Consider the following 23,807-nt stretch of genomic DNA (forward strand, 5'->3'; position numbering starts at 1 on the left):
TGTACAGTCCTAAAAATGGTAGCATTGAAAACGTCATCAAAAGTCGCACAAAATGACACCACCCACATCTCCGCACACATAAGTATGAAAAAGTAATTAGCGCCAGATTATATAGCAAAAAATTTGTACAAGAGGTTTTAATTTTTGTAAATGTATGAAAACATTAAAACCTATACAAATTTGGTATCCCCGTGATCGTACCGACCCAAAGAATATACTAAACATGTCATTTGGGGCGCACAGTGAAAGTCGTAAAATCTAAGCCCACAAGAAAATGTTGCAAATGTGTTTTTTGACCATGTTGGAATTTATTTCCCTCCTCCCAGTACACGGCATGGAATATGCAATACCATCATTATGAAGTGCAATTTGTTACATAGAAAACAAGCCGTCACACAGCTCTTTACGTGTAAAAATAAAAAAGTTATAGATTTTGGTGTGGTGGTATCATCCAGAAAATCGACTTTGAAGATGTAAATTAGTTATATAGTTAGTGGTGGAGAGCTCTGCACATAAGGACACCTACCCCAACCTCAGAACGTCCCCTCTGCTGTGATTGATGTCATTCAGCAGTCTGTAGAACAGACTGATATCCCTGGAAACGCAGTTGTCACTTACTGTGAAAAGGGGCATCCTTAGACAAGGAGAACTAGACTTCAGTGCTGAGCTCTCCGCCTCCTTGACTTTATGCAACCAATTTACATCTCACTTCAAAGTTGATTTTCCAAATAATGCCACCATGCTGGAAGGTTCATTGTAATGAATGAGGAGGGAAATCCCCATATACTGACATACTGTAGTGTATGGTACTATATGATAGGATGGAAGTTGAAGTCAAGTTTTTGGCTCCATGCAGTTTGTATTGATTTTGGTCAGTTTAATAAGCGGCATGTGTGAGCTATCAACAAGTTAGTTTACACTTTGTCCAGAGATATAATTATTCTGCTTTTCTCATTTTTAGAACACATTAGAAATAGAGATTAACATTAGAAATAAGAAATAAGGTATTGTATATTAAAATGTGAACTGCTTTACCTAAGAGCTCAGAAAGAACAATACTGTCCTAAATGAAACCGCCCATTTGTATGTTGTTAGAATTGACTAAACTGATTAGTCTATTGTTTTTTATTTTCTTTTTTTTTCTTCATTTTACAAAGCATGAGTAAATGAAATGACCTCTTTGTAGGTGCTTCAGCTTTGCAACTTTGTAAATTTGCTCTACGATAAATTTTATGAAGAAAACATCCGTAACCAAGGAAATGTAAAGCTTTTTGTGTTTTGGGTGTTATCGTATATACCCCCCCTCCCCCGTAGTATTAAGCCAGCCAGCCCCCTGTAGTTTATAGCCTGCTAGTCTCTGTTCGCCAGTATATAGCATGCCAGCCTCGTGCCCTAGTATATAGCCAGCAGCCCCTGTGCCCCAGTATATAGCCAACCCCCTACCCCTTTATGCAGGTGCCCCCTCCCCCTTCTCACCCCGTTATGCAGCCGTTATGCAATGTTAACCCCTTCATGCTCCATAGCGGATATATCCGCCACTGAGCTATGAAGGCTGTATGAAGAGGGCTCACGGGCTGAGCACTCTTCATACAGAGATGGGCTTTGCTGCATATCGCAGCAAAGACCCATCGTTAACACCCGCGGTCGGTGCTCTTCGGGGGGGGGGAGCGATCGGTTGCCATGGTAGCCTCGGGTCTTCATGAGACCCGAGGCTACATGGTTTCTGCAGATTCGTTACAATGAGCCAGTGGCTCATTATAATGAATCGTGTAAAAATGCCATTTATTCCAATGCAGAAGTATTGCAGTATATAGTAGGAACGATCTGACCATCTAGGGTTAATGTTTAAAAAGAAAAAAAAAGTTTAAAAATGTAAAAAATTAATAAAATATTAAAAGTTAAAATAACCCCCCTTTCCCTAGAACTGAAATAAAATATAATAAACGGTAAAAATCACAGACACATTAGGTATCGCCGCTTCCCAAAATGCCCGATCTATCAAAATATAAAAACGGTTATGGCCGGGGGTGACCTCCGGAACGGCAAACGGCGCCCCAAATGTCCGAAGCCCAACTTTTACACCTTTTTACATGACATCAAATGGTCGCACAGTTCAAAATGGTAGCAATGAAAATGTCGGCTCATTTCGCAAAAAATGACACCTCACACAGCTTCGTGCCCCAAAGTATGAAAAAGTTATTAGCGTCAGAAGATGGCAACATTTTTTTTTTGTACACATTCGTTTAATTTTTGAAAATGTATTAAAACTCAATAAAACCTGTATAAATTTGGTATCACCGCGATCGTACCGAACCAAAGAATAAAGTAGAGGTGTTATTTTGAGCGAAGAGTAAAAGTCGTAAAACTGAGCCCACAAGAACGTGACGCACATGCATTTTTTTTCAATTTTTCCACATTTGGAATTTTTTTCCGGCTTCCCAATTCATGGCAGGGAATAATAAATAACATCACGGTAAATTAAAATTTGTTACACACAAAATAAGCTCTCACACAGCTCTGTACACGGAAAAATGAAAAAGTTATGGATTTTTTAAGATGGAGAGTGAGAAATGAGCAAAAATACCCTGCGTCCTTAAGGGGTTAAAAAATATCTGTTTGTAAACTTATATGCAACTCACCGGATGTGAATCCAATAATAGTAATGCGGACCTGCATATGCCAAAATATCTCTTTTTTTGAGGAAGACTCTGCTATTGGGGCATCCACTTTAGGAATGCCACCCCAGGTTTCAAAGTTCTCAAGACACACCCCTTCCCTTTTTTTTTTTTTTTTTTAAACTATCTTTTATTTGGGTAAGGATAGCATAATATACAGCATGTTCTGTTTTTTAGCCGTGTAAGGCACGTGGCACCAAACCGCTGCTGGCCACCTATAGCCATCTATAAGGATGTCCGCACAAGGCAAGTATGAAAGGGGCCTTAGGAATTCCCCTTTGAGCTTCTATTAGAATGTGGTATTTGAGTCTTAAAATCGCTTTATTATTAGCAATACTACAGCTAGGAGAGTGGAAGAAATTCAGGCCTCCTCTTGTAAAGCCCCTAACCTTTTGTTTTTTGAGGATCGCATTGTGTGGAAACATCAGCCTTCCTTCCTGCCAAAGGTAGTTTCTAAATTCTACTGTTGGCAAGAGATCTGTCTTCAGTGCATTTCTCCTTATCCCACTACTGAGAAGGAGAAAGAGTTTCATTGTTTCATCCGTTAGATGTCTGTAGATGTGTTTTGCTGTACTTGCAAAGAACTGCAGATTTCAGGACCCCTGGTCATCTTTTGGCATGGTTTCAGGGTCCCAATTAGGGTAAAGAAGCTACTAAAGGGACTTTTGCAATATGGAACAGATCTTCTATTGCAATCTTTATATGAATTTGTGCTCATGCCTGAGAGCTATGTTATTTTGTTTTGTTGATAAATGTGTTTTTCTTCTCCTGCCTGGTACTGCCACCATGAAGGCTAAGGGGAAATCAAGTTGCCCTGCCTCCTTGATCCTGATTGGTCTGCTGCTGTATAGAACTAGTATGTGGGTATGGTCTGTCAATATTCAACTACAGACATAAACAGATCTGTTTACTTCCTAGGGTTAGAAAATGCTGTGTCAAATGTTTTACACAGTGCCTTGCTCGAATGTAGAGAGAAATCTGTTACGTCATGTGACCGTGGTGATGTAATCTAAGGTCCTTTACCCACTAAGTTTTGCTAAATCTACCTCCTGTATGAAATCACAATATTCCTGTACAGAAGCAGAATTCCATGAAGACATGTTGTGATTTCATGTGATCAGATACATACATGGGTTAGACTTTGCAAACGTTTCTGGATAAAGGACCATGTGTCTTCACCCTGGTCACATGACATGAAATGCTTAACAAGACTCAATGGCAACCTGTTACTAGCTGTATTAGTGAAAATGTGGTGACAGGTTTCCTTTAAATGAAATCTACCTATTCAGGTAGATCTTTTAGTAGGTACTTTCCCTAATCCAACAACTCTTCCTAACCTGATCTAAACTTTATCTAACATGCAAATTTTCATCAGAGGCTACTGGAGTGTGGAATAGTATTTCTGGGTTGTGGATGCTGATCCACCTCTTTCCACGTCTCTTTTGATATACAGCACACAAGCTGTAAACACTGCACACCCGCAGTAGCTCCTTTGGTACCTGTCACAAACAGGAGCTACTTTGCATGAACAGAGCTTCAAGAAGCTGGCAGCTTGAATTTGCACACAAGGTTTATATCAGGAGTGGACGATGCGGAAGGAAGTGGGACAGCATAGGCAACTCGGGCCTTTGTTCCCACAGCCCAGCGGCTACTTCAAGCCCAAGTTTGATGCGGAAAATTTTATATGAATTTGTTAAAGTTTAGATCAGGTTAGGAAGTGTTATGGAAGGGGTAGGACGTTAGTAGGAACTTATCATCAGATCTTCATTAATAGTTAGGTTTCTGATGGTAGTTTTCCTTTAACGGGAACCTGTCACCACATTTTAACAAATACAGCTAGTAACAGGTTCTCATAGAGCCCTATTAACTGACCCTTATTTTGTCTAAAATAGTTTCCCTTACATCCCCATAAATCAAATTTGTCTTACATTACCTGGCATCAGAGGGGACGTGTCCTGTTTGGCCGGCCCCTCCCATCTACATCTCCCCATGTCCGGTCCCTCTTTTAAGCATGTTATGTGACCATACATGGGGTAGACTTTGCAAATGTAACAGGACCTTAGAGGACTTCACCCTGGTCACATGACATAAAATGGCTAATGATGTAGCAGAGCTCTCAGTGTTCCACATAGCAGCATGTTCTGTAGCAGAGAGACCTGTCAATCAGGAACAAGGAGGCAGAGCATTGCAAGTAACCCATGAATATGCACGGTTCTGGACTTGCATCGGGTGAGTTGCATATAAATTTAGAAACTTATTTTTGTAACATTTCAGCTATGGAAAGGAATCATTTAGGGATCAGCGTAATGATTTTTAACCTTTTGCCTGGCAGGCATTTCTGGAAATTTCTTTGCATTATTGGCTAGAGCAAATTTTAAAGGAAACCTACCATTTCAAATGGTAGGTTTAAGCTGTAAACACCGAGAAACAGCTCAGGGTGAGCTGGTGCCGGTGCTTAGTTTCGTTAGTGTTAAAACCGCGGTATCGCGGTTTTAACACTTTTTAAACTTTATAGCAGAAACTGCTTCGGCGCTGCGCCTACATAGGAAATGCCGCAGGCGTTGCGCGCGCACGGTCGCGCGCAGCGCCGAAGCGGCTTCTGCCTATAAAGTTTAAAAAGTTTAACGAAACTAAGCACCGGCACCAGTTCACCCTGAGCTGTTTCTCGGTGTTTACAGCTTAAACCTACCATTTGAAATGGTAGGTTTCCTTTAAAATTTTGACATGTACAAAATTACATTATAAAGGATTATACAAAACCCTGATAAACTATATTTTCTGAAAGTAAACACTTGCCCCATTTCATAATTGCATTAAAATGTTTTTTTTTTGTTTAGCCTTCTTACCGTAATTAAATTTTGATTGAGTGTAAAATTGTATAAAAAAAAGCATAAAAATTTACTTTGAAGACAAAAAATGTCATAGACAAACGTGTAGATTTCATAGATCCCTTATAGTCATATGTTCACATGAATAAATCATCATATCAATAAAACTGAAATAACCAGTAGGAATTTTTACTTTATCTGTGAGGTGTCAGCACCATGTGTGGCACCTAGAATCTCACTTCATTTTTCATCTGGTAGAGGAGAATGTCCTCTTTCATATTAATTGTGTTTCAAAGTTCCAGGGCACTGGAGATATTAACTGTTAAAGTGCAATTGGGAGTGATTTTTATATATAAAAATTAATTCTAGGTGCCACAGATGTGGAGCTATAGCCCTCTGAATGGGAAATATCACATATGTGCTTGGCCATACAGATTCCACCCTGTGATGACGAATGAGATACGTCCTTGACCGGGAAGGGTTTAGACGTCAGCAGGTCCATATTCTGCAGCAACCTCTTTAGCAGTTTTCTTCTACTTCCATTGCTAGCATAGGAGCATCACCCGGTCTCCGATACTCTAGGGCGAAGGCAGGAGCAGTTTATTACTGCTTCTGCTTTCTTCGTTTCTCACAGCATCACACTGAAGTAGGAGCAGAGCCGGGGTTAATCAGAGATTCTGGTTCTAATCAGACCCACTACAGCTTTGATCAACATTAGCCCTCACAGAAGGTAATTTCCCCATGTAACTGGGGCTCTTATAGATTCTCCAGTTTAGGGGGAGAACTCGTAAAAGAAGAAAAAAAATGTAAACATTAAAAAAAAAACTGTGAAAATGTGCCCCAGGGGTCTTTTATGACCTCATGGGAGCATATAAAGTGAAACCACTCACACAAAAAAAAATATTCATAAAAATACATTCACATTTTCTAATATAATCTAAAAAATCCTTTTGCTACACTACAGAAAACATATTATGTATGAAAATGACCAAAACACAATAGGTAATTCATAAATGTTCATTTTGAGTTAATTTGGAAAAAAAATGCCTTTTTCCATTTTTAACCCCAAATAAAGCTAAAAATGAAAAAAGCTGTAAACTTTTATTATGTGTCCCCAAAAAACACTGCAAAAGGTAGCATATACAAAATAAGTTATGACCTCGTCGTGTGAAAATTAGCTAAAAATGCCCCAGTCATTAAAGCCTTTTCAGGTTTTGTCAGGGGTTAAGATATGCTTCCTAGCATTACTCAGCATAGTCTTGTGCAGAACCTCTAAATTACAGCTTCAGTTCCTAACTTTCATGCATTTCATTTCTGTGGTGCAAATAGATTTTAGTTTTTTTTTTTTTACATGCCATGTTAGCCCTGCCTGGCAAACAACACATTTGAGTGCATCTCTTCGGCCCCCATGGTGCTCTCTCCTGGCTGCAGAGTTTTTCTCTAAATGTTTTCCTTCTTGTTTTCCGTTACAATTTAATGAGTCCCTTTGCACAGAGTCTCCAGTCGATTATAAGTGTAGTAACTTGTTGATCTTGTGTCCTCCTGGCTGATGCCCGGCATTTGCTCGCACAGGAATTCAGCTTCACTTTATTGTCAGACCGTGACTCCGGCTTGGTGCTTAACATTACTGCCATGTTCCTTTATATTAAACATTAGCCAACAAATACATTTACTCCATTCACTGTTTTTTTATTTTTTTTATTGTAGACCATCAACAGGAGATGTGTAGAAGCAGCTGTGATGACTGGCCTTGCTCTAAACTGCACCATAAACAAGAAGTCCTTATTTGATCGAAAACACTATTTCTATGCTGACCTGCCTGTATGTATCTCTTTTCATTTTTGTAAACATACATTTTTAGCATTGTTGAATGATGGATATGGCAAAAAAAGAATTTATGAAAATTGTTGTTTGTGTGATGCTGGTGTGGATAACTATTATGCCATTAAAGAAAATCTACCATTTAATTTCATCCATTATAAACCAAACATACCTTGAGAATGCTGTAGCTACAAAGATGCAGAAACACATCTTGTTTAATCCTTGTGCAGAGTTGTTTTGCTGAAAAAACAATTATAACAATCAGGACCTTGGGAAAGCTGGATGCTGCTGGCTGCCTACATAAACACATTACACGGAGCTTCCTGAACTGTCCAGACAGGACTAATCAACCTGAGCTGGATCACTCATACGCAGCAGCTGGGGCATGGTACAGAGATCGAATACTTCTGCCTGTCAGGTACAACACAGTGATTGCATCATTTTCTCGAGCAGTGCATAACTAATGTAAGAGGAAAGCGCCGGAGCCAGGCACAAGAGCGACAGAGCTTCGTTATTATAATTTTAGCATTGTTTTTTTTTAGCAAAACCACTCCACAAATGGATTAAACAAGATATGCTTCTGCGTCAGTGTAGCTACAGAATTCTCAAGGTATACTGGTACTTGTGCCAAGTTTACATGTTCTCCCCTATCCCCAAAGGATGGATAACAAGCTTATTGGTGAGGGTCCAACTACTTGCAGCCCCAACAATTACAAGAACAGACCCCGAGCGATTTTTAGAGCAGGAGTTGACAAAGCAGCGGTAAAAGCATGCGTCCTGCTGCTTATTTTAATAGTATGGGAGTGTCAGAGATTTTAACACTGAAGTCAAGTTCTCTCTTCCTTAGAAAGCCCCCTTCACTGTAAATTGATGGTCCCGCATTCAGAGAATCCCAAACCAGATCTCCTGAAGTCTGATGCACGACGTGAATGCGTCATGAGGAGGAACCATTCAGAGCTCCACATTTTGACTTCAGTGTTAAACTCTCCACCTCCTTGACTTTATACAACCAATTTGCATCTCACTTCAAAGTTGATTTTCTAGATGATCTTATCAAACTGGACCAGAAAGAAACAAAAACTAGAAGGTATTATGGTGTTTTAGGTATTACATATTAAGTAGTACATAATATGCTGTATTATGCTGTAGTGGTTTATTAGGCAAATTGCTGATGACGGGTTCCCTATAAGACCATATGCAAAGTGGTCTGCAAGAAGGTGACTTTAAGGCTAACAATTATTAACATTATCTTCTTATTTAATTTTAGTGATTAATGTCTACAAATTAGTACTTTCTGATAATGTGATTCTTTAATGACTGGAAAAGACAAGATGGGGCCTAAGTTGCTGATTGGTGGGGGCCTCAGTGATGGGACCCGCATGGATCACTAGAAAGGGGGTCTGCTGGCCGCGCATGTGCGGGCTGCCTTGTTCATCTCTAAGGAGCTGATGGAGATTGCCGAGACCTCCGTTCTCGTGTTCTGTGGGGGTCTCATCACTGAGACACCCACTGATCAGCAAGTTAGGCTCTATCCTATCTTACCCAGTAATTACCGTATATACTTGAGTATAAGCCGACCCGAGTATAAGCCGAGACCCCTAATTTTACAACCAAAAACTGGTAAAAACTACTGACTCGTGTATAAACTGAGGGTGGGAAATGCATCGGTCAAACCCCGCCCCAGTAGTATACAGCCTGTCGGCCCCCAGTAGTATACAGCAGCCCCCATGTAGTATACAGCAGCCCCCATGTAGTATACAGCAGCCCCCATGTAGTATACAGCAGCCCCCATGTAGTATACAGCAGCCCCCATGTAGTATACAGCAGCCCCCATGTAGTATACAGCAGCCCCCATGTAGTATACAGCAAGCCCCTAGTTGTATACAGCAGCCCCTAGTAGTATACAGCAGCCCCTAGTAGTATACAGCAAGCCCCTAGTAGTATACAGCAAGCCCCTAGTAGTATACAGCAAGCCCCTAGTAGTATACAGCAGCCCCTAGTAATATACAGCAAGCCCCTAGTCGTATACAGCAAGCCCCTAGTCGTATACAGCAAGCCCCTAGTCGTATACAGCAGCCCCTAGTAGTATACAGCAAGCCCCTAGTAGTATACAGCAAGCCCCTAGTAGTATACAGCAAGCCCCTAGTAGTATACAGCAAGCCCCTAGTAGTATACAGCAGCCCCTAGTATTATACAGACAGCCTGCCCCCATGGCCCTTAAAAAAATAAACTGAAATACTCACCGTCCAATGTCGGCACGGCTTACCGATGTCAGCGTGCCCGGTCTTCTTTCTTTTCCGCGGCTCCTCTTCTCTCTTCTTTCTTCCTGCACAGACGCGGCCATGTGTTCTTCTAGCAGTCGCATATTATGACGCGCCCCCTGCTGACGTCATAGTATGCGCGGCCACGAATAAAACATGGCCGCGTCCATGCCGGAAGAAAGAAGAGAGAAGAGGAGCCGCGGAGAAGATAGGAGACAGGACGCGCTGACATCGGGGAGCCGCGCTGACATCGGAGGGTGAGTATTAAAGTAGATTTTTTTTAAGTGGGTAATTTTTTTTTTGTAATAGACTCGTGTATAAGCCTAGGGGCCGTTTTTCAGCACATACCGTATATACGGTAATTGTTTATTTATGTATATTAGAAGACTGATGAACAAAAGATGAATATTGTAATCTGACTACCTCATAACTTGCGCAAATGATATTATCTTAGTTTCTTAAAAGATGTAGTAAAACGACGGCACATGTAAGTCTAGCCTCTGCTGTAGGATTAAAATGCATGAACTCTGATCAGAAGAGAACGGCTGGTCTCCTCTCTGGAACATAACGGCACTTAATGCTTGACTTTTCCACCTCTATCTAGTGATTGTTATATGATATCCGCAGCATTAGAAGAGAAATATCTCTGAAGGAAAAGAAATGAGACTAATACTATATTCAGTATTGCTCTTTTAATCTGCCCTTTGCCAAACCTGTGATTTAAACCTACAATTTTTTTTTTTCATTTTTGGTTACTTTTTCTTCTTGAAAGGTTTTACGCGGTTATACAGAGTGTGTGTTGGGAGGGGGGGGGGGTGAGGTTAATAAACAATAAAACTATGTGTATCTCCTGACCTACCCACGTCCGTTTTAGTTCCAACATTCTGGTAGTATCCCTAGGTTCCAATTACTTTCTATAGCAATAATGTCATATTTATCATTCATATGATAGCAGTCAGATGCATTCATGCTGGCATTACTATAAGGTGATCATGATTAGCACTAAAGGGGAATCTGTCACTAGTATTTACTTACCAAAGCTAACTGTTATCTTACATAGAACTATACCCACACTTGCCACCTATGTCATTGTTTTATTTATCGGCTTTTGCATTTTTTCTAAAAGTTAAATAACTGTAAAGTATAAAACTCTGCACATGGCTACAATAAGCAAATTTAATATACTCCTATTAGCTATGCAGCTGTTTTCCTGCTAGTAGGGGTTTTACCTTGTCCCCCTGACTGCCCTTCCTGCTTTTGTTTAGATTGGTTGCCATGGGAATCTGTTGCTGGAGAGGGGTGGGTGGATCTTGTTGGGAAGGGGCACTAGGGGAGGTGGGTGCTCCCGATCAGTAGCCTGCTAGGTGTAGGAGAATATCGTACCTGACTATTGCTGGCAACATGAAATAACTGGAGGACTTTGAGTGATGTCACAAGCATGTGACTGAACACTTGCTTCAGGTCATCCAAAATTGGGTATGTGTGAAAGTTTGAATGTGGTGCAGACAGAACTCAGCCTCCCTATCAAATCTAATGAATGGCATCAGATCCTGCACACACAGCACAGTATATATACAGTGAAGTCTTTGCACATGAAATCAGTGGTTTTCAGATATGGAGCAGCTACCATAGAGTATAGTGGCAAAAAAATAAAAAACAATGATTGAATAAAAAAGTCTTTTAGGGCAGGGGTGCTCTCAGAAAGGTGGTCTTCTGGAGAGTTTTCACTGTCAGCTCCAGTGTTCTGTGCTGTCAGCTCTGTGTTATCCCCTGCCTTGCTCTGCACTAGATCTCTGTACAAGCTGTAACATTAATTCTGTGTCCTGATTGGCCGGTCTGCCTTTGTATGTTTATGTGATTGCCCTCAGTGCTCTGGCCTTCGTTCCCTTAGCTGAGGTCACAACCAGGAAGTGCCCGTCCACTTTAGGAGAAGCTGAGAGGATTTTATAGATGGGGCTGATATGTATATGAGGCTGGATTTCAGGATGGGAAGAAGCCAGAAGCATGATATAGGTATTGTTGGAATTGTTGTCAAAGGCTCTCTATAGCTGCTGCGCTTAAATAATTTTACAGTTACTCTTTAACCCCTTAAGGACGCAGCCATTTTACAGCTTAAGGCTCAGTCCCATTTTTTAGATTCTGACCTGCGTCTCTTTATATGGTTATAACTTTTGAACACTGTTACTTATCAAAGCGATTCTGAGATTGCTTTTCCCCACATGTTGTACTTCATTTTAGTGGTAAATTTTGGCTGATAAGTTTTGCGTTTATTTACAAAAAAAAGAAAAAAATGATGAATTTTTAGAAAAATTTGCCATTTTCGAAATTCAAAATCACCGCGTTTTCAGGCAGATCGATTTACCACCTAAATAACTTGCAGAATAACATTTCCCATTTGTCTACTTTACATTTTCATAATTTTTGAAATGTTTGGATAATTTATTTTGATGTCACGCGGCCTACAAATCGAATAGCGATTTTCCGTATTTTCAGAATTGACTATTTTGGGGATAAATACTGTTTGAAATCAAATTTTAGATATTTAGCAACAAAAACCCCCTATATAACCAACCCATTTTCAAATCTGCACCCCTCAAACTATCAGAAACAGCATTTACAAAGATTGTTAACCGCTTGAGATCTTCATAGTAATTGAATCAAAATGGCTTTGAAATTTAGAATGGTCAAATTTTGTCGGTTATACGTTAATTTAGCCCTAAAATTTACACATTTCCAAAAGATAAAAAGAGAAAAATCACCAAATTTGTTCTACAATTTCTCCTGAGTGCAGCGACCCCCCCACATGTGGACATTACTTGTGTTATGGGGGCACAGCGAGGCGCAGAAGGGAAGGAGCACCCTGCAGCTGCCAGGATTTTAGTTTTCTCGTTGCCCCCTTTTGAAGGCTATAAAATTTTCGCTTTTCCGTTATTTGGGTCATGTGACGGCATTTTTTTTGCGGGATGAGATGCTTTTTCCAGTGTTACCATTTTGGGGTTGGTATCACCTATTGTTGAAAATTTAGGAACTTTTTTTGAGGTCATGAGTAGAAAAGCATCAATTCTGTACTGGATTTTTTACTTTTTTTTTTTTCGTGTTCACCGTATAGCCTAATAATCATGTTATCTTTATTCTATGGGTTGATACGATTACGGGGATACCAGACATGAATATTTTTTCTTATGTTTTACTAAATTTGCCAAATAAAACCCTAATGTGGGGAAAAATCTATCATTTTTGCATCGCCGTCTTCCAAGTGGCATAACATTTGTTACGTTTTTTGGCTACAGAGCTGGTTGATGGCTTGTTTTTTGCGGGACATGTTGTTCTTTGCAACAGTATCATTCTGGAGTACATATGTTTTGTTGATCACTTTTTATTGCATTTTTAGTGGGATATAATAGGTAAAAATCATAATTTTTGGCGGTTTTTTAACGTTTTTTTTTTTTACGGCGTTCATCATATGGGTTCAATAGTTATTTTGTTTTATTCTATGGATTGTTACGGACGCGATGATACTATATATGTGGGGTTTGTGTTATGATTTAGACTTTTTTGAGCGTTATATGTCTCTTTATATGTTTTGGGGCTTATGGGCATTTTTAGTGATTTATAAAGTAATTTTTTATTGAAAAACATTTTTTTTTTACATGATCCACCATGGGATATGAAAACGGAGCGGGGGGGGGGGCGATCATGGGGTACAGACCCCCAGAAGGCATGTTAAATGCCGCGGTCGCGTTGACCGCGGCATGTAACGGGTTAAACACCCGCGATCGGAGCCCACTCCGACCGCGGGTGTTAGCCGGGGATGTCAGCGGTAGATTACCGCTGAAATCCCGCAGCTAACGATGCCGGTTCGGCTGCTGTGCAGCGCTGAACCGGCATCGTCTCCGCGCAGTAGCTGTACTGCGCTGAGCGGTAATCGTCGGAAGATGCGCAGTACAGCTACGGCGCGGAGCGCTAAGGGGTTAACTCTAGAAATATGCAAATGAAGCTTAAAGGGAGCCTGTCAGCAGAAATTGACCTTATAAATCACTACCAGTACATTTTTAAACACATTTAAATCTTCCAGATAATTTTTCTTTCATTACCCAGCATGGTGATATTATCCAGAAAATCACCTTTTGAAGTGAGATGTAAATTTTATGAAGTCAAAGAGGTGTAAAGTTTACCACTTAAGTCAAGGTTACTCCTAAGAACGCCCCCTCTTCACTGTAATTGATGCTTTTGCATCCAGGAACATCACCAAAGGGTTCTCCTAAAGTCTGGTGCATGATACCAGCCACAACAAAGTCAGCGTTCTGAAGTGGGGAGAGCTCTATGACTTTATACAACCAGATCATCTCACTTCAGAGCTAAATTTCTGGATGTTAATAATTCTTTAAATAGTGCACACAGATTCCGCAGCACTGCGCAAACCTTGCCAGACCAGTCCCTGTCCCCATGGGGCTCACAATCTAATCATCTTACCAGTATGTTTTTGGAGTGTTGTTGGAAACTGGAGGAAACCCACACAAACACTGAGAGAACCTTCAAATTCTTTGCAGATGTTGACCCTGGGACTTGAACACAGGCCCCCAGTGCTATAAGGCAGAGTGCTAACCACTGAGCCACCGTGCTGATGCCACCATACTGGGTCATGAAAAAACACGTTCATTTTCTTCAACATACTGGTAGTGGTTTATTGTGTCAATTTATGCTGAAAGGTTCCCTTGAAGTTCTTTGGGGGATTTTAACAGAGCACCTCAGAACCTAGGCTCCACAGGAATAACAACACTCCCTGCTACATTTCCACCGTCCAGTGACTTCTCTCATCCTTCCCACTTCAGATATGTTGCTTTTGGGTTCAGGGAGATATGGAGCCTGAGGTGTATATTTCTAAAGTGAAGTTTTGGCATGGAATTAGTAACTGGAAAAAAAGCAAATGCAAGAGAGGGCATAGCCTAACATAACCTTGCAAGTAGTTTGGGTTGGTAAATCGTAGCCAATTATTCCCTTCAAAGCAGGGAACAGACAATCCCTAAAAACTTGAGAAATATGATGAAACAACAATTAAGGCTGGACAGTGTAGAAACTGTTGTTTAGACCTTTCCATACAGTAGCATCACAATTCAAATGTGGGCTGTTAATAATTGTGACATTTGTCAGTGCATTCCTTACTTTCACAAATGCTCGGTCTTTCCAATCAACAAACATTTGGCTTTGTACCAATCTGACAGCTCATTCTGAGCAGAGAAAGTTTCACATAAAAGAGGAAATTTTAGACTAGAATTCTAGTCATATGTTCACGCAAATAAATCATTAAATCAAGAAAACTGGCCAAAAATCTAGAAATTTTAAGGCCATCACAATTTTTAAACAATAGCGATTTAAACAGATTGAAAGGTAAAGGCACCCCTAAAACCTATATATCTTTTGAAAGCGGATGACCTGGCAAAAATAACTTTTTTTCTAAAATCAGATTTTTCTTATTATTTTACATTTTTTTTACAACAATACCCCAACTCCCCAAATCTCCCTCCTTCCCGACCAAGATACAGTGTGACATATACCGTATAAGCGGACCTGAGTATAAGCCGAGACCCCTAATTTTACCACCAAAAACTGGGATAACCTAGTCCCCTGTAGTATACAGCCAGCCAGCCCCCTGTAGTATATAGCCAGCCAGCCCCCTGTAGTATACAGCCAGCCCCCCTGTAGTATACAGCCAGCCAGCCCCCATGTAGTATACAGCCAGCCAGCCCCCATGTAGTATACGGCCAGCCAGCCCCCATGTAGTATAAGGCCAGCCAGCCCCCATGTAGTATACGGCCAGCCAGCCCCCATGTAGTATACGGCCAGCCAGCCCCCATGTAGTATACGGCCAGCCAGCCCCCAGGCAGTATATGGCCAGCCAGCCCCCAGGTAGTATACGGCCAGCCAGCCCCCAGGTAGTATACGGCCAGCCAGCCCCCAGGTAGTATACGGCCAGCCAGCCCCCAGGTAGTATACGGCCAGCCAGCCCCCAGGTAGTATACGGCCAGCCAGCCCCCAGGTAGTATACGGCCAGCCAGCCCCCAGGTAGTATACGGCCAGGCAGCCCCCAGGTAGTATACGGCCAGGCAGCCCCCAGGCAGTATATGGCCAGGCAGCCCCCAGGTAGTGTACGGCCAGGCAGCCCCCAGGTAGTGTACGGCCAGGCAGCCCCCAGGTAGTGTACGGCCAGGCAGCCCCCAGGTAGTGTACGGCCAGGCAGCCCCCAGGTAGTGTACGGCCAGGCAGCCCCCAGGTAGTGTACGGCCAGGCAGCCCCCAGGTAGTGTACGGCCAGGCAGCCCCCAGGTAATGTACGGCCAGGCAGCCCCCAGGTAGTGTACGGCCAGGCAGCCCCCAGGTAGTGTACGGCCAGGCAGCCCCCAGGTAGTGTACGGCCAGCCAGCCTCCAGGTAGTGTACGGCCAGCCAGCCCGCAGTTTGGCAAGCACATTAAAAAAAATTACTCCCCTTCGGGTGGTCCCAATGCCCGGCGCAGCTCCCCGATGCTCCGGTCCCTACGGCTCCTCTGCGGCAGAGATGCAATTATTTGGAAATACAAACATATGAGGGCTTATTATTTGCGGAGTGAGATACAATGTATAAATAATGTGGGGGGGGGGGTCTATAGTTTATTCATGAGATTTTATTAACTATTTTAAGGGGGATGCAAAAAAATAATCAAATAATCAATTTTTATTTTGTTTTTTTAGCACTCACCCCCCCCCCCCCCCTGCTCGCCATAGTATTTTATCTGTATTCTTTGGTTCACTACGGTTACGGTGATACCTCATTTATATAGTTTTTCACCATATCTTTGCTCAATTTTACTGAGCAAATCCAATATTGGAGAAAATCACAACGACATAACTTAATCGACGACATAACTTCTGTATTTTTGGTCAAATTAGAAAAATTACTGCCTGTAAATAGGAACACTTAAAAACAAATACCTTTATTAGTTATATTATTAAAAGGCCAGTAATAAATAGCCAAAATGAAAAAAACTTGCACTGGTTATGTGCATTAACAGGCTTGGGTCTCTCAGATATGGGATGTAATACAACAACCAGCCACTAGGGGGTATTAATGTGATTTTAGGTAAAGACCATGCAGGGCAATCCTGATCTTTCCCTTATTAGTAAACCCCAATTAAGCTCAAGTAATGCTGGTTAAAGAATAATATATCTCCCATTTCTCGGGCCAAAGAGAGACCCACTAAAGTGCATGAGTGGAGACAGTCATAGAATGTCCCTACACTCTTTATATGTACATCTAGGCTCAATAATGGAGAAATACTCTCGTGTCACCATATATCGTATATGGACACGGCTCAAAGTAAACACCTATATGTACGTCAAGGCTCAATTATGGAGAAACACTCTGAGTCACGTGTCACCATATATTGTGTGTACAGAGCCAAAAGTTTCTCAAACGTAGCGACTTCTATCCAAAATAACTTTTTAATAAATACACACACTACCAACTTCATGCAACTTTGCAGCAAACTGTGATAAAATGCAAAAATTACATGAAAATTTAAAATTTCCTCTAAAATATGTACAACTCCAGTCTACTTATATAAAGAAAAAATACTTAATTGAAACAGTAAGGATTGAGGTGTGAGGAATACATACTCCACATGTGTATATTCACCAGAATATGCAGCATGGAAATGTAAAATCCACAAGGCGTGCCAAACAATTTTTGCACTGAGAAAATTGCACTGAATTTCACACATCATATTATGGTACCGTATTTTTTGGACTATAAGGCGCACAAAAAATCCTTTGATTTTCTCAGAAATCAAAGGTGCGCCTTCTAGTCCAGTGCGCCTTATATATGAACCGAACTGACAGACAACAGCTGCCTTGAACTGTGCACAGGTCTGCCACCTGCTGGTCATACATCCTTATAATCAGGTGCGCCTTATAATCCAGTGCGCCTTATACATGAACCTAGACATTTTAGCAGGCATTTATTGATGGTGCGCCTTTAAGGGTACATTCAAACGCGGTATGCCCGCCGTGCAGGCATACCGCCATGTGCTGGAGGTGACCCCTCCTTCCTCCATAGAGAATAGCGGCGCACGGCCGCACACATGTCGAAAGATAGAGCATGCTCTTTTTTTTGCGGCGTGCGCCCCGGATCGGTGCCACGCGTTGGGCACCGTATCTGTGCCGTGCCGCTATTGCCGTCTATGGTGACGTACATGCGGCCACATTTACGTCCCCGCAGACGGCCATGTGAATGAGCCCTTAGCCCGAACAATACTGTACACTTCCTTACATAACGGTAACCCAAATAAAAAATCAATATATCTAGAAGCTAAAGAGATAACAAAGCACACTACTAGATGGGTATAATATTTGCACCATTCACACGCTGTTAATGTTGCTGTATGTAACCCAGGGGTCTCAAACTCAATTTACCTGGGGGCCGCTGGAGGTAGATTCTGGGTAAGGCTGGGCCGCATCAAGTTTTCCACACAAAATGCGCTTACAAAATATCATTATTCAGATTCAAATGTCATGGCGTCTCCCAGCGCAAGGAAAGCCCCGAGCGGGGAGACGTGTTTTCTCTATGAACGCGTCCTGTGCACCGAGGGGTCCCAAGCTCCTACCGCACTGAGCCCAGGACACTCCATCCCCCCCTCCCGCCCGGTACTTGCCTCCCATCGAAGAAGATGAAGTCGCCGCTCTGACCTGCACCAAGTGCGTTCAGAGCGGCGACTTCATCTTCTTCAAGTACCGGAGGGAAGGGGATTAACCGGTTACGGGCCCTTTCCTGTTTTTTCATGTCCATTTTTCACTCCCCACCTTCAAAAATCTATAACTTTTTTATTTTTACACGTAAAGAGCTGTGTGACGGCTTGTTTTCTGCGTAACAAATTGCACTTCACAGTGATGGTATTTAATATTCCATGCCATGTACTTGGAAGCGGGAAAAAAATTCCAAATGCAATGAAAATGATGAAAAAAACGCATTTGCGCCATTTTCTTGTGGGCTTGGATATTACGTCTTTCACTGAGCGCCCCAAATGACATGTCTACTTTATTCTTTGGGTCGGTACGATTAAGGGGATACCAAATTTGTATAGGTTTTATAATGTTTTTTACAAAAATTAAAACCTCCTGTACAAAAATTATTTTTTTGATTTTGCCAACTTCTGGCGCTAATAACTTTTTCATACTTTGGTGTACGGAGCTGTGGGTGGTGTCATTTTTTGCGAAATTTGATAATATTTTCAATGATATCATTTTTAGGACTGTACGACCTTTTGATCACTTTTTATAGATTTTTTATATTTTTCAAAATGGCAAAAAAGTGCCATTTTCGACTTTGGGCGCTATTTTCCGTTATCATATTTTGATAGATCGGGCATTTTCGGACGCGTCGATACCTGATGTGTTTATGATTTTTACTGTTTATTTATATTTATGTCAGTTCTAGGGAAAGGGGGGTGATTTGAAATTTTAGGTTTTTTTATTATCATTTTTTTTTTTTTAACTTTTTTGTATTTTTATTTATACTATTTTTCAGACTCCCTAGGGTACTTTAACCCTAGGTTGTCTGATCGATCCTATCATATACTGCCATACTACAGTATGGCAATATATGGGGATTTTCCTCCTCATTCATTACAATGTGCTATCAGCACATTGTAATGAAGGGGTTAAAACGAAATAGCCTCGGGTCTTCGGAAGACCCGAGGCTACCATGGAGACGGATCGCCGCCCCCCGATGACGTCACGGGGAGCGGCGATCCCAGGTAAGATGGCGGCGCCCATGCGCCGCTATCTGTTTGAGGCTGCCGGCAGCTTTGCCGGCAGCCATCGCTGTGAAAACACCCGCGATCGGTACTAGCACCGATCGCGGGTGTTACCGGTAAGCCTTTGCTGCAATATGCAGCAAAGACTTACCGGCTATGGAGAGGGCTCGGCCCGTGAGCCCTCTCCATGCAGCGCGACCTGCCCTCTCCATGCAGGTGGGGGCCGCAAAATATTGTCCCACGGGCCGCAGTTGGCCCGCGGGCCGCGAGTTTGAGACCCCTGATGTAACCGATCTTGTATGTTTCTGGTATTTGGGACCCCACAACATACAGACGTCTGTAAATATGCTCCCTGCTGCTTAGCGGACTACTAAATGTCCTTTTCAGTTAGATGCCAGAAAGAGTTGCCTGACCCTTCCAGAGGTCTTATTAACACCTTTATAAGCATCAGACGCTTGTACAGAATTCTCAAACAAGTTGTCATGTGTAAATTTGCATGAGTTTTCAACCAGCCGTAGTTTGAAAAAGGTGAAAAACAATTGTGCACCCCTGTTTTCATGCATGACGCAAGGTGACTAAAATTGCCTATTGAAGTGCAGAAAACAGTGGCAGTAATGATTTCCTTACTAAACTAGAAAATTATTTACATTTTATCTGACTATACCAGTTATTTAATGCTTTTGCTGAAATAACACACTTCTCAACTAAAAATAGTTTACAAAAATAGTAAAAGAAGTATACAGGCAGTCCCCGGGTTACGTACAAGATAGGTTCCATAGGTTTGTTCTTAAGTTGAATTTGTATTTAAGTCGAACTGTATATATTTTATAATTGTAGATCCAGACAAAACATTTTTTGCCCCAGTGACAAAAAAAGTTTTTGCTGTAATTGGACCAAGGATTATCAATAAATCTTCATTACAGACACCTTACAGCTGATCATTGCAGTTTGGGTCTATAGTAAAGCATCCAGAGAGCTTTACCAGAGGTCACAGTGGCCAGAGAGGTCCGTCTTTAACTATGGGTCGTCTTTAACTGTAAGTCGGGTGTCCTTAAGTAGGAGACCGCCTGTATTTAGCGTACTTTTCTGGAAAAATTGCAGTACGACCTCTGGACCCCTTTTAAAACCTGAACTGGGCTATTTTGGATCCCATTCTACTGTATAAGTCCATGTATAAAGACAATGGCAAGTCTGGTTTAAAAAAAAAAAAGTAACTATTTGTAACTGGGGAAAAAATTATCTAGTTATTAATTTAGAAGCATCAACAGAGATTATTACTACACATCAGCCTTCACAATAATATGTGTAAAACGTAACCTTATAGAAACCTAGGCTGACACGGTGTACTGCGGTCAAGACTTCATCATTATTTCTGTAGATCATAGAAGTATACACTGAAAAGGCCACCATAACGCAGAAACTCTCCTTATCTTGTTCTGAAGACCTCAGGTCTCCATATACAGAAGGTCTACAGAGAAGTAATTGAATAATGCAACAGCTTTAAAATGTGGTTAAACATTATCTTGGTGTCAAAATAACAGAGCAGTTTAACAGTGTCATTGTTCTAGAGTCTTACATATCCTGAAGATTAAACATTACATTAAATTTTAATACATATTCATTTCACAGCATTACAATGTCTTAGAAAATGTATATGTCCAGTCAAAGTCAAATTTATAATTCATTTAAAAGTTACCATCAGGACAACCTAGAATGAGCTTAGATTAATTATTATGTGATAAATGCTTAGCTGCCTTTATACAGCCCGACCTTAACCCTAGAACGCATGACGTAAAAAATATACATATTAACTAAAAGGCCCCCATGCACATAATATAGAAAAACACACTTAAATAACTTTCACAAGTTTATTTCAAAATTGCTCAATAAAATATGAATAGTGGACAACCTTTTAATTATAATTTTTAAAAAAATCTAAGACATGAAAACACACAAAAATTCATAAAAATCTATAGCAACCCACTGCAGCTACATTTTTATTCTAACTTTCTTTCCTATTATATTAGTCTTCCAAACAATTCTGACAAGTTATTTTTTCAGAAGTGTTCTTTGCAAACAGTCTCCTTACAAGTGGAACAGTATCGCTCAGTTTTCCTCTCTATGTTTCTTGGACACATGAAACAACGCTTTTGTTTTCTTTCTCCTGGCTCTGGAATAACCTTAAACTGTACACCACACCGTTTCATTGCTTCTTTAGTTTGCTTTGGCAAGCATTTTAAGTCGCTTTGCTCTATCATGTGAGGCATTACAGTACCAACAAGTGTAATAGCTTTTGCAAGCAGAAAATTGCCCAGTTCAACATTGGTAAAATAATTGTCCCTGGTGATGTTTCTACCCGAATTGAATATTGGAACAGCAAGAGATTTGACTATGTCAGACCCCAGATCCTTCTGTGTATACTGTGTATTCAGTGTATAGTGTCAGTGTACTTCAGTATATACTATATATGCAGTGTATACTGTGTATTCAGTGTAAACTGCCCTCAGTACTCAGTATACACAGCTCATTACTGTGTTTAGAGGACCTAAGGTGATGTCATGGCCTTATCACTCCCTCCAAAAATCACATGACATCCTCACATGTTATTATTCACACCCTGGCCCCTCCACCAGCATTACTGAGTACAAATAAAGTAACTTAAGACACAAAAGACCCCCAATTCGTATAGATGTAGTTTTCGCCAAACAAGCATTGTTACACCATAATGCCTATGAAAAAAAATTATATGAACAACTGGATATTATCAGCAATGACATACTTGAGGAATACCTGGAGTTTCAAGATTCTAACTAAAGTAATTTTGCAGATAATAGCAAAAATATAAGCATGCGGGCCTAAAAGGCCCCCAATATGCGTTCTAGGGTTAAACACTACACTCACCGGCCACTTTATTAGGTACACCTGTCCAACTGCTCGTTAACACTTCATTTCTAATCAGCCAATCACATGGCGGCAACTCAGTGCATTTAGGCATGTAGACATGGTCAAGACAATCTCCTTCAGTTCAAACCGAGCATCAGTATGGGGAAGAAAGGTGATTTGAGTGCCTTTGAACGTGGCATGGTTGTTGGTGCCAGAAGGGCTGGTCTGAGTATTTCAGAAATTGCTGATCTACTGGGATTTTCACGCACAACCATCTCTAGGGTTTACAGAGAATGGTCCGAAAAAGAAAAAACATCCAGTGAGCGGCAGTTCTGTGGGCGTAAATGCCTTGTTGATGCCAGAGGTCAGAGGAGAATGGGCAGACTGGTTCGAGCTGATAGAAAGGCAACAGTGACTCAAATCACCACCCGTTACAACCAAGGTAGGCAGAAGAGCATCTCTGAACGCACAGTACGTCGAACTTTGAGGCAGATGGGCTACAGCAGCAGAAGACCACACCGGGTGCCACTCCTTTCAGCTAAGAACAGGAAAGTGAGGCTACAATTTGCACAAGCTCATCGAAATTGGACAGTAGAAGATTGGAAAAACGTTGCCTGGTATGACGAGTCTCGATTTCTGCTGCGACATTCAGATGTTAGTGTCAGAATTTGGTGTCAACAACATGAAAGCATGGATCCATCCTGCCTTGTATCAACGGTTCAGGCTGGTGGTGGTGGTGTCATGGTGTGGGGAATATTTTCTTGGCACTCTTTGGGCCCCTTGGTACCAATTGAGCATCGTTGCAACGCCACAGCCTACCTGAGTATTGTTGCTGACCGTGTCCATCCCTTTATGACCACAATGTACCCAACATCTGATGGCTACTTTCAGCAGGATAATGCGCCATGTCATAAAGCTGGAATCACCTCAGACTGGTTTCTTGAACATGACAATGAGTTCACTGTACTCAAATGGCCTCCACAGTCACCAGATCTCAATCCAATAGAGCATCTTTGGGATGTGGTGGAACGGGAGATTGGCATCATGGATGTGCAGCCGACAAATCTGCGGCAACTGTGTGATGCCATCATGTCAATATGGACCAAATTCTCTGAGGAATGCTTCCAGCACCTTGTTGAATCTATGCCAAGAAGAATTGAGGCAGTTCTGAAGGCAAAAGGGGGTCCAACCCGTTACTAGCATGGTGTACCTAATAAAGTGGCCGGTGAGTGTATATGGATAATGTACAACGTTTGACATATTTTATTGACAAAGCTTGGCCTTCTTAGCAGGACACACTCTGGGATGTTGGTTTGAGCCTCAATGGAGAAACAAATAACTTTGTTTAGATGAGAGTACAATAAAAGTTATAGCATACATTTCTGAGTATCTCCATGTAGATCAGTGGACTAGATATGCAACAATCCAAAGTTGCTGTATTATATTGTCAAAAGGCAGCCATCTGCCCGAGCAGGGTGTAAAACCTGTGAGGCTAGGTTTGCATTCCGTTTTTCGCTCTTCATTTTAAAGATACGTCAGGAAGATTCTCAACAT

The 23,807-nt window shown here is 41.4% G+C and overlaps 1 protein-coding gene across 2 annotated transcripts in view; it reads left to right on the top strand.

Moving 5' to 3' along the window:
* Positions 1-23,807, top strand: part of GATB (glutamyl-tRNA amidotransferase subunit B) — an 87,111-nt gene that overhangs the window by 14,341 nt on the left and 48,963 nt on the right. Inside the window, exon 3 of one of the 2 annotated variants that reach the window (XM_072121358.1) lies at positions 7,211-7,324. The exons of the other annotated variant lie outside the window; for it this stretch is intronic. Coding sequence (XP_071977459.1) covers positions 7,211-7,324 — 114 coding nt within the window. The remainder of the gene's footprint in view (positions 1-7,210; positions 7,325-23,807) is intronic. 2 annotated transcript variants of the gene reach the window in all.

This window comes from Engystomops pustulosus, chromosome 1, assembly GCF_040894005.1.
Source record: "Engystomops pustulosus chromosome 1, aEngPut4.maternal, whole genome shotgun sequence".
Taxonomy (NCBI): domain Eukaryota; kingdom Metazoa; phylum Chordata; class Amphibia; order Anura; family Leptodactylidae; genus Engystomops; species Engystomops pustulosus.